A 12,827-nucleotide genomic window follows, 5' to 3' on the forward strand; every position below is an offset into this window, starting at 1 on the left:
AGCAGAGCTCATTAGCATTTAAAGGAACATGCACTAAAACGGCTTGCTGTAGACAGAGCTGTTTCTGACAGGGTAAAAACGGTGTTGTTTTACACTACCATTGAGACATTTTAACCAAAGTATGTTATAGACTTTTCAGTAAGACCCTAAAGAATCATATCAAACTCTGGAAAATGCACATCCGATGACTCCTTTAAGCCCTCGTCTAGCGATCCCAATGCTCCAAATAGTAATTAAACATCTAAAATTATCTTTATTTGTACATTTTCTGAGAGGAGTACCTTTTTATCTGCTGCTCGCACGAAGATAGATAACTTTACAGATAACTATATTATCGTTCACATTAAGAATAGTAACATTAGCAATAACTATATTAGTGTTCACATCAAGAATGTTAACTGTCAATAACTATATTAGCATTCACATTAAGAACGATAACTTTACGATATCTATATTAGCGATTACGAACAATAACGATAAATGTATTAGCGTTCACATCAAGAATGATAACTTTAATGATAACTTTACTAACGTTCACATCAAGAATGATAACTTTACCGATAACTATATTAGCGTTCACATTAAGAACGATAACTTTACTGATATCTATATTAGCAAATAAGATCAATAACATTAACGATAACTATATTAGCATTCACATCAAGAATGATAACTTTACCGATAACTATACTAGCGTTCACACCAAGAGCAATAACTATATTAGTGTTCATACCAAGAACGATAACATTAACGATACTAACAATTTTGCCATTCACACGAAGAACAATATCTATATTTGCACCAATAACCATGGTGCATGTTTTTTTTTTTGCAGTTCCTCCAACTCTAGTAGAGAAACCAGAGAGTCAGACCCGACCCAGAGCTGGTACGGCCCGTTTTAGCTGTCAGGCCGAAGGGACACCTGTTCCCCGAATCACCTGGTTTAAGAATGGTCAGATGATCCACTCCAATGGACGCACCAAGATGTACAACAAGTACGTACAGACAAAAACCTCCAGTAAACCTCTACCAAACGTCATAATCTGTATAATACTGACATGTGTCCCTTCATTGTGTGCCAGTAAACTGGTGATAACCCAGATTATTCCGGAAGACGACGCCTTTTACCAGTGCCAAGCGGAGAACTCTCAAGGCTCGGTTGTGTCCACGTCCCGTCTCATCGTGGTGCTTTCAGAGGACCGTCCCAGTGCACCGCGTAACATCCATGCTGAAACCATCTCGAGCTCAGCCATCTTACTTGCGTGGGAGAGACCGCAGTACAATGCGGATAAAGTCATCGCCTACTCTATACACTACATGAAGTCTGAGGGTAAGTGTTTGAAACTGGCATAAAGTTCCCAGCTGATTATGTCTAATTGTTATCCTCTTTCAACCAGATACTGGTTGACAGAGGAAATTTTGCTGCTTAAAGTCATCACAAGTCTGTTTTCTAAATGCATGTTATATGAACAATTCATACATGCATATGTTTTATTTATCTATTTTTTTGACCTCATAATATCTTCATAATAAGACATTTCTCTTTGGTGACGTATGCAGGACTTCTCCAATCATTTAGTCAGCTTAAACTCCGTCTACTGCAAGCTGCTCACTTTCAGATCTGCCTCCATTTTTAAGTGCCACACCCACATCTCAACATCCAATCAACTACAGATGCATAGAACTAAGTCTTGCCTTAAATGCCGCCTCTTCAAGCTCAAGCTCATCCAACCTCCACTTTTGAGTGCCACACCCAAATCTCAATATCCAATCAACAACCGATGCATAGAACCAAATTATGTCTTAAACCCCGCCCCTTCAAGTGTATGCTAATCTGCCTCCACTTTTGGGTGCCACGCCCACATTTCAACATCCAGTCAACAACCGATGCATAGAACCAAATTACGTCTTAAACCCCGCCCCTTCAAGTGTATGCTAATCTGCCTCCACTTTTGGGTGCCATGCCCACATTTCAACATCCAGTCAACAACAGATGCATAGAGCCAAAGTACCGCCTTAAGATCTGCCCCTTCAAGGTCACACTCACGGTGCGTTCCAAACGGGATATATCGCCCTCCGAAGGGCACTTCGGAGTGAAAACAATCATGGCCGCCATATTGAAGGGTCGTTCCAAACCGAAGTGCTCAAAACTGGCCACTTCAAAGGGCCCTTCGGAATGAAGGATTTCGAAGGGTACAACTGATGAACACTTCGGGCTCCCATGATCCTTTGCGCAGATTCTTTGCATGATGAAGGCGCCTCCGTGTGGGCACGTGATGATGACGCAGAAGGGCACTTCAAGAAACAGTTGTTTGGTCGCCTACACCCTTCAACCCTTCGAAGCTCTCGCTCCGGAGGGTAAACCCTTTGAAGGGATTAGGGCATAGGGATGAGCCCTTCCGAATGGAACGCAGGGAAACCCACATCCACTTTTGAGTGCCACGCCAACATCTTAACATCAAATCATCAACTAATGCATACAACCAAGCCCCGCCTTAAATTCCGCCCCTTCAAGTTCACACTCACCCACATCCACTTTTGAGTGCCATGCCCACATCTTAACATACAATCATCAACTAATGCATACAACCAAGCCCCGCCTTAAACTCCACCCCTTCAAGTTCACACTCACCCACATCCACTTTTGAGTGCCACGCCCACATCTTAACATCCAATCATCAACTAATGCATACAACCAAGCCCCGCCTTAAGCTCCACCCCTTCAAGCTCACACTCGCCCACATCTTAACATCCAATCAACAACCGATGCATAGAACCAAGCCCCGCCTTAAATCCCGCCTCTTCAAGCTCATGCTCACCTGCCTTCACTTGGTTTTTGATATAATTCATTGGGTTTGCAGGAATGAAGGGAATTTTAGCAGGATTGTGTCTCTGTTCTGTATTAACGGAGTCGTTAGAAAGAGACATGAGAAAATGGCTTAAAGCAAACAGAGGATACACTTCAACTTTTGGTCTGATTTTGTTCTCAGGAAACATTGCTATTGTGCTTAAAGAGTGTTCAGAACTACATGGTTGTGTCTTGTTTCTATTCATTCAGTTTGCCCTCAAGATAAAACTCAAATCTAATCTGCACCTGTAATCTAACTTGATACCAATCAAAGTGTGAGATCTCAATTGTCTCCAGTATTGTGGAGAATTCTAATTGACTGAATTAGAAACGGCACTGATTATAGAGTCTATACTCGCAGGACTAAACAACGAAGAGTATCAGGCCGTGATCGGGAATGACACGACCAACCACATTGTGGACGATCTGGAACCAGCGCGAAACTACACGTTTTATATCGTTGCCTACATGCCGATGGGCGCCAGTCGCATGTCGGAGCAGGTCACGCAGCACACGCTGGAGGACGGTGAGTCTGTGGACTTTTAGACCAGTGTTTCCCAACCACTGTGCTGCGAAAATGATCAAAAACTTCCTATCTCTATTATATTTCGTTATTATTATTTTAAATCAGTGCTATTGGTCATCGTTATGTCTTTTTGTGGATTTTACAAATATTTAACCAATGAAAAGCATCCAAAACAGCTTGTGACTAAACCTTGTAACGCCATTGGATCATCAAATTGTCAGTCAAACCTCATAACTCCACCCTGCCTCCATTCAATGCAGCGACGCGCAGTTTGAAGACAGATGTCTATTTCTTTGCAATGTAAGAGTACAGTGTTTTCTTTACTCAAGAAACACTGTCTATAAAGGCTAATGTTTTTGTGTGTTTGAAGAGCGGAGAAGAAACATTTGCCCTCTAGTTGTAGCCAATGCACTTTTGTTCGTTTTAAATATCCTGTGCATTGCAGTTTGTCTTTTATATCATGAGATTTTGGCCAAATGTATTAAACGACAAGAAAAACTGAGCACCCATATAGCTACAATAAACTTTATAACCTGTATATTGATGAAAACGTAATGCGATTAATGTATTGCCTCAGATGCAGCCATTCTAATTATGGACAAAACACGGATCTGTCATTCGCTCGTCAAAAACCTCGTTAACTCCATTTGAGCATGATTTTCAGAAAATGTTAAGTGTTTAATCATATATGTGACCCTGGAGCACAAAACCAGTCTTAAGTGTCAATTTTACCAAATTGAGATTTATGCATCAAATGCTGAAATAAATAAGCTTTCCATTGATGTATGGTTTGTTAGAATAGGACAATATTTGGCCGAGATACAACTATTTGAAAATCTGGGTCAAAATACCAATTCTGACTACGCATTGTTTAATTATTGGGGGGGAAAAAAAATGTTTCCCCCTTTCTACCTTTTTTTTTTTTAGTGCTTAGTGGTGTGCCGTGGGATTTATTTTACTTATCAAAACTGTGCCGTGGCAGAAAAAAGATTGGGAAACACTGTTTTAGATGATTCCCAAAAGTTACATTTCCCAGAAGACTTTCCCGTAAAATGTGTTTTTGATCCCTAGTGCCCCTCCGTACCCCTGAGTTGAGCCTAACGAGTCGCAGTCCCACCGACATCCTGGTGTCCTGGCAGCCGCTTCCTCCCAAACTCAGCCGTGGACGTGTTTCTGCGTACCGTCTGTCCTACCGTACGGCCACGGACGAGCAGGTAATCTCTGTCGAGCTGCCCGTCCCGAGCGAGAACTGCACCCAGTACCTTCTGCAGGGTCTGCAGCCCGACACCATCTATTTGATCCGAATGTCTGCATCGACCCGAGTGGGCTGGAGCCAACCGTCCGCCTGGAACTCCCATCGCACGCCCAAAACATCCAGCGCCACAGGTGAGAGGCTGAGAGCACAATCTGCCTTAATTTGGCTCATAACCATTTGTTTTGTGATACTACACCCTCAAAAAGATGGAGGGCTTTTGCAGCGATGCCATAGAAGAACCATATGTGACCCTGGACCACAAAACCAGTCATAAGGGTCAATTTTAGTCATAACGATAACATATATGTGACCCTGGAGCACAAAAGCAGTCTTAAGTCGCTGGGGGTATATTTGTAGCAATAGCCAAAAACACATTGTATGGTTCAAAATATTCTTAATAAATGTATGTTTTTGTTGTGCATGATTCGTCAATGCATGACAAGGCAAGTTTATTTATTATGCAATGTTATTTATACAATGTACATTTCATACAAATGGTAATTCAAATCGGTTTACTAATATTCATAAAAGGGATAAAAATAGCACAAAAAAAGAAAGTTGAAAAAGTTATTATAAACAAGTTATTCAGAAAAAATTTATAATTGTGTTAACTTTTTTTTCTCTGCTGATGAAGTCAAGGTCATCTGGGCAGGGAAAATGAGATTTAGCTTTAATATCAATATAGATTAATATTTAATGTAAGTTATTTAATTTTATAACTTAACACCCACAATTTCACTCATGACAATAAGTCATGTTATGAATGTTAAATGCACTTCTTTTTCTAGCCATAAATGTATGGTGTGGGCTTGTAGCGGTGCTGTTTTATTAGTAATGTTTGAAAAGTATTTAATCATCGCTATTACTAGTCATTTTTGCGGGCTGACAGTTTTTCCTCAGAAAACATACAGGTGTATTTTTACTCTGTAATCTGTACAGAAGTTGATTTAATGTGTCTGTTTGTGCCCGCAGTGCCTCCCGCGCCAAACCTTGAGCTTGAACCTCTGAACTGCACCTCAGTGACGGTCCGCTGGCATCCGGCTCCCAGCGACGCTGTGCTCCAGGGATACAAGCTGTCCTTTCACCCAGACGGCCAATCAGAGGACTCGCTTCTCCAGCTGCCCCCACATGACCACCAGCACGCCATCACAGGACTCAGTGAGTGACACACATGCACACAACACATTATTTCCTAGCGATAAGAAAAGGAGAAAAAAATGGGAAGATGCCTGTGGACGAATAAAACTTCCTAAAGACCCGCTTCTTTGTTCTCTCCACTTTAGCCCTGGTGCTTTTGAGGCTTTTAGTAGACCACAGCTACTGAAAGAGCTTACAAACGGCTGAGACAAGAAACGCTAGATGCCATCCATCTCCACCTGTAAGCTCTTTCAGTAGCTGTGGTCATCATAACAGTATTTTATTTTCCCAGTTGTGTTGTGGTAAAAAAAAGCAACAGCAACAGGTATACAGCAGTAGCTCACCAAGTGCAAGTGAATTTTTTAAATAACATTAATCTTTCATGGGTTTTCTTCTACATATTTCAGTGGGAGACATCATTTACGTTATATTAAGCCATACAAGTCTTAATACCCAGGGATCCCTTTAAACAGCCTGCAACTACCAATACCAAAAACAGGTTACCAGTTCATTCCTATGGCTTATTTCTGCCAACGAATAAAAACTAAGTTAAAAAAGGTAATTGTGACTTCTTAATCTGACAATTCAGTTTTTTTGCAACTCTGACTTTTCTCACAGTTGCAAGTTTATATATTGCAATTCTGAGTTAATATCTCGCAATTCTGACTTTATTTCTCACAATTCTGAGTTAAAAATCTCGCAATTCTGAGTTTAGATCTCGCAATTCTGAGTTTAGATCTCGCAATTCTGAGTGGATATCTCGCAATTCTGAGTGGATATCTCGCAATTCTGAGTGGATATCTCGCAATTCTGAGTGGATATCTCGCAATTCTGAGTGGATATCTCGCAATTCTGAGTGGATATCTCGCAATTCTGAGTGGATATCTCGCAATTCTGAGTGGATATCTCGCAATTCTGAGTGGATATCTCGCAATTCTGAGTGGATATCTCGCAATTCTGAGTGGATATCTCGCAATTCTGAGTGGATATCTCGCAATTCTGAGTGGATATCTCGCAATTCTGAGTGGATATCTCGCAATTCTGAGTGGATATCTCGCAATTCTGAGTGGATATCTCGCAATTCTGAGTGGATATCTCGCAATTCTGAGTGGATATCTCGCAATTCTGAGTGGATATCTCGCAATTCTGAGTGGATATCTCGCAATTCTGAGTGGATATCTCGCAATTCTGAGTGGATATCTCGCAATTCTGAGTGGATATCTCGCAATTCTGAGTGGATATCTCGCAATTCTGAGTGGATATCTCGCAATTCTGAGTGGATATCTCGCAATTCTGAGTGGATATCTCGCAATTCTGAGTGGATATCTCGCAATTCTGAGTGGATATCTCGCAATTCTGAGTGGATATCTCGCAATTCTGAGTGGATATCTCGCAATTCTGAGTGGATATCTCGCAATTCTGAGTGGATATCTCGCAATTCTGAGTGGATATCTCGCAATTCTGAGTGGATATCTCGCAATTCTGAGTGGATATCTCGCAATTCTGAGTGGATATCTCGCAATTCTGAGTGGATATCTCGCAATTCTGAGTGGATATCTCGCAATTCTGAGTGGATATCTCGCAATTCTGAGTGGATATCTCGCAATTCTGAGTGGATATCTCGCAATTCTGAGTGGATATCTCGCAATTCTGAGTGGATATCTCGCAATTCTGAGTGGATATCTCGCAATTCTGAGTGGATATCTCGCAATTCTGAGTGGATATCTCGCAATTCTGAGTGGATATCTCGCAATTCTGAGTGGATATCTCGCAATTCTGAGTGGATATCTCGCAATTCTGAGTGGATATCTCGCAATTCTGAGTGGATATCTCGCAATTCTGAGTGGATATCTCGCAATTCTGAGTGGATATCTCGCAATTCTGAGTGGATATCTCGCAATTCTGAGTGGATATCTCGCAATTCTGAGTGGATATCTCGCAATTCTGAGTGGATATCTCGCAATTCTGAGTGGATATCTCGCAATTCTGAGTGGATATCTCGCAATTCTGAGTGGATATCTCGCAATTCTGAGTGGATATCTCGCAATTCTGAGTGGATATCTCGCAATTCTGAGTGGATATCTCGCAATTCTGAGTGGATATCTCGCAATTCTGAGTGGATATCTCGCAATTCTGAGTGGATATCTCGCAATTCTGAGTGGATATCTCGCAATTCTGAGTGGATATCTCGCAATTCTGAGTGGATATCTCGCAATTCTGAGTGGATATCTCGCAATTCTGAGTGGATATCTCGCAATTCTGAGTGGATATCTCGCAATTCTGAGTTTATATCTCGCAATTCTGAGTTTATATCTCACAATTCTGACTTTATTTCTCACAATTCTGAGTTAAAAATCTCGCAATTCTGAGTTTATTTCTCGCAGTTTGGAAGTTTCTTCTCAGATTTATACATTTCCCACAATTTGCATTTTTTCCCCTTGCAATTACGAGTTCTCACAATTCTTCTCAGAAATGCGAGTTTCTAGCAATATAAAGCAAATAAGACTTTTTCTTCTGCGAGTCCTTCTGAGTTTATATCTAGCATTTCAGACTTTTTAAAATCAGAATTATGAGGAAAAAAGACAGAATTGAGCAAAAAGAAGTTGAAATTACCTTGGTTTATTTTGTAATGGAAATAAGCTTTCATAAATTCTAGTCTAAATTACCTGCTTAAAGCAACTAGTCGTGTACATTTGATTAATCTAAAATGAGGAATCAGCCTCGACGTATTTGAGAAATCATTATTATGTTGAGAAATTAATGTGGAAACCTAAAACTGGACAAGGAAGTATCCCAGAGTTTCTTTTAGCATCTTTCCCATGTTTGTGTTCGTCGATAATTGGCCTTCTTCTGTTGGCACTTATGCACGGTCGCCCTGTCCGCCGCAACCTCGGCTTTGTACATGTCACGCAGTTTCCCCTCAGGGTCAGAGGTCATGGCCCAGATGTCTCCTTCCAGCTTTCCCAGCATTCTCCATGCCCGTGTATTGTGTTTGGGTTTAAGAGCGACCCTCCCCCGTCACCCTACAGCTGGACACTTACCGCAAACAAAGGATTCTGGGATTGTACTGAACTGGGCAGAAGTGACCAAAGAGCATATTCCAGTTTTAATTGGTTAGGGTTAGACTAATATTTGATGGGAGATAAATCCTAAAACTGACATTTTTAAAGACAATTATTAAAAGTCATTTGACTAGAATTTCCATATAAAAAAAATTCAAATTTTTACTGGGGAATAAATTAATTTTCTAGTTTTCTTAGACAATGGATAATTTGTAATGGGGGGATAAGTGTTTTATTAAGAAAAAATTGTGATTAAGATTTTCATATAGAACATTTTACCTTTTGTAGTGGGAAATTAATACATTTTCTAATTATCTCAGAAAACATCTACATTTTTAAAATGGGAAATATATCTTAATTCACTTAAAATGTTTTTTGTTTTGTTTTGTTTTGAACATTTGAGTAATTTACCTAGTATTTCTAAATTTTAACTGGGAAATAAATAAATTTTCTCATTTTCTTAGAAAATATCTAATTTTTAAAATAACAAATAAAGCTTAATTTACCTTAAAACTTAATTTTTTAAGAATATTTGTGATTAATTTGATTAGGGTTTCCATGTAGATAGAAACGTTTTACATATCCATTTTTTTTTTTTTTACTGGGAAATAAATACATTTTCTAATTTTCTTTGAAAATGTTTAATACTTTAAATACAAAATAAATCTTAATGCACTTAAAACTTACATTTTCAAGAACATTTGTAAGTAATTTGATTAGGATTTCCATGTAGATAGAAATATTCTATCTTTCTAATATTTTACTGAGAAACTGATACTATTTTTAATTTTCTTAGAATATTTATTAGAGCATTTCCAATTATTTAAATGGGAAATAAATCTTAATTTACTTGAAACTTCATTTTTAAAGAAAATATATGAGTAATTTGATTAGGATTGTCATATACAGTAGATCTTCAACTTTCTATTTAAAAAAAAAACTATGGAATTATCATAGAATTTGAATTTGATCAAGATGTGTACACGCACACGTTGGATCAACATTTGCATGCTTTCACGTGATTCTGCAACATAAGTGGTTGACCTTTTTGTTGAAATAAATGAAATCTGTGTTTCTGTGACTTTGGTGTTACACCCTAGACAGCAAAAGCATAATTTGCATAAATTAAATGACCCATATATGCTGATTTCTCTGAGTCACAGCTCCATCTAGTGTCTGTGTGATGCACTGCACATGATAAATCACTGTTCAAACGGGCACAGCGAATGCCACTTTAATTATGTTATAATGTCAAAAGTACATTTTTATTATGAATTAAGCCTATTATAAAAAATGTTTAAAAAATTAGACCCCAGAGTGAAGTACCATGTTAGCTTTTAGAGCTAATACTGCAATGCCAACCATGTAGTTTTATCTCTTTAAGCCTTTTGCACAATTTCACAAAACTTTAATGTAATTTATGACATTATACTTCAAATATTTTATTATGTATTATTATGTTGTTCTACAAATCCCAGAGCGCCTTGTGAAACTGTTAGCATTCAGCGTTAATTCCTTAATGTCAGCCATTTAGTTTATGAATTTTGTGAAGTTTTGCTAAATTTAGAAAAAAACGTATGAGATTATTTGAGGTACTTTATTTATTTTATTTTGTATTTATATGATTTATGTTGTCCTATAGATTCCAGAGTAAAGTACCATGCTAAGCTGTTAGCATTCAGTGCTAATACCTCCGTTTTTGCTCTTTTTAAGACCTTTTGTGTAATTTTCCATAATTCAAAAAAACAAATTATGAAATTAAATGAGGTACTTTAGTTGTTTTATTATGTTGTTGATATGATTTATTTTGTTCTACAGACCTCTGAGTGAAGTACCATGCTAAACTGTTAGCATTCAGTGCTAATACCTCAGTTTTAGCCATTTGCTTTTAACTCTTTAAGACCTTTTGTGTAATTGTATACAACATATAGCTCATATGAGGTATTTTTTTAACTTTATTATATATGATTTATATTAATCTACAGACCTTTTGAGTGAAGTACCATGCTAAACTGTTAGCATTCAGTGCTAATACCTCCGTTTTAGCCATTTGCTTTTAACTCTTTAAGACCTTTTGTGTGATTTTATACAACATATAGCTCATATGAGGTATTTTTTTAACTTCATTATATATGATTTATATTAATCTACAGACCTTTTGAGTGAAGTACCATGCTAAACTGTTAGCATTCAGTGCTAATATCATACTGTCAGACATTTCAGACCCTTTTAAATAAACAGTTCAGAAAACGTATGACTATATGAGGTATGTCATGTATTTTCTTAAGTAATAACACGATTTATGTCGTTTTGCAGACCCCAGAGTGAAGTACCATGTGAAACTGCTAGCGTTCAGTGCTAACGGAGACGGCTATCAGGCCCATCATACGGTCAACACTCCAGGGTGTCCGTGTAAGTGTTCAAAAACACTCAAAACCTGAACTCTGCGTCATCTGTGGGATTTGCACATCAATATTTCACTAGAAAAGCTTCAAACCAATCTTCACTGTTAGCATGAAAAACATAGAAAAACCAGCTAGCATAAATACTGATATTTACCTTTGTGAAAAAGAGTTGTTTACTTGTGTTGAATGTGCACTGTATCTTAAAAGTGTATTTTTAAAAACTGTACTTGCAGATATTTCAGTGGTATATTAAGGCCACTTAAGTGCATTCCAAGAGAGATGCTTTCTTGACTGTTTCTTTGTGATTTACTTTAAAGTACATTTTAAATCATTAGGGTTTTAATAAGCTCCGTTGTGCTTTTTGATGTGTTGACTAACATACTTAAGCACATGTAAAGTACTTAATTATGATTTTATCTGTAGTGTGCTATTTGATACTATATTTAAAGTTAATATATTTTTCATGTACTAAATTGCAACTTCATTACAAATTACAAATGCATTTAAATATGTGACGTACAAGTTTAAATAGAAATTACATTAAAGTGTTTTTAAATATTTTTCTTACTTATTTTAGTCTTGTTATTCTTTACTTGAGACACAAAATGACTTGAGATATTAAGTCTCGTTTTCTGACAAGATGTATCAAAACTGAGTGAGTTTATGATTAAAACGAGAACAAATATCTGCCAACAGGGTCAGAAAAATAATATTGATTTCCCTTCATTTTTTCTTGTTTTATGCATAAACTCACTTAATTTTTTATATACATTTTTCAAAAAACGAAACTTATTATTTTTTAGTAATTTTGAATCTCGAGTGTTAAAGATGTTTGTATTTGAAAAAATGAATTTGTATTTGAAAAAAAACTAAAATTACTCGGAGGAAAAAAAAATTGTCAGAAAATGAGACTATATCTTAAGTAATTTTGTGTCTCAAGTAAATCTATCTTGATGTACGAATGTTGAGATATTTTATTGAATCACAAGACAAAAACAAGTAAGATAAAAAAAACATGTTAATGTCACTTCTATTGAGACTTGCATGTCATGCATTTAAATATATTTGTAATTTGTAATGAAGTTGCATGTAAAATATATCAACTTTAAATATTGTGTCAAATAATACACCACAGTTAAAGTTATAATTAATAAGATCATTTTTGCAGTACATTCAGCAGTATCTTAATTTCAAAGACAATAGAAGTAATTATGAAATTGCATATAAAGATGTACTTAAGTAGGTCAAAAAGTACTTTCAAGTTCAGCTACTTACAATTAATATAAATGTAAACTTTTGTATTTTCATTAAATTGTGAATAACATGCAATTAAGTGTACAAAAAAATTTACATTCAGTTCACACTTAAGTATATTGTTGTTATTTACACTCTCAGAACAAAAAGGTACAAAAGTCACTGTCACTGGAGTGGTACCTTTCAAATGGTACACTTTTGTACACTTTAGGTACTATTATGTACACTTTAGGTACTATTATGTACACTTTAGTTACTAATATGTACACTTTAGGTACTAATATGTACACTTTAGTTACTAATATGTACACTTTAGTTACAAATATGTACACTTTAGGTA

The 12,827-nt window shown here is 37.0% G+C and overlaps 1 protein-coding gene across 1 annotated transcript in view; it reads left to right on the forward strand.

The window, feature by feature from the left end:
- The window catches only part of prtgb (protogenin homolog b (Gallus gallus)), a 31,726-nt gene that overhangs the window by 12,147 nt on the left and 6,752 nt on the right, over nucleotides 1–12,827 (forward strand). Inside the window, 6 exon segments of the mRNA XM_016515721.1 lie at nucleotides 836–995; nucleotides 1,083–1,330; nucleotides 3,210–3,374; nucleotides 4,446–4,760; nucleotides 5,602–5,787; nucleotides 11,145–11,240. Coding sequence (XP_016371207.1) covers nucleotides 836–995; nucleotides 1,083–1,330; nucleotides 3,210–3,374; nucleotides 4,446–4,760; nucleotides 5,602–5,787; nucleotides 11,145–11,240 — 1,170 coding nt within the window.

This window comes from Sinocyclocheilus rhinocerous, unplaced genomic scaffold (assembly GCF_001515625.1).
Source record: "Sinocyclocheilus rhinocerous isolate Xijiao unplaced genomic scaffold, SAMN03320098_v1.1 scaffold116, whole genome shotgun sequence".
NCBI lineage: Eukaryota > Metazoa > Chordata > Actinopteri > Cypriniformes > Cyprinidae > Sinocyclocheilus > Sinocyclocheilus rhinocerous.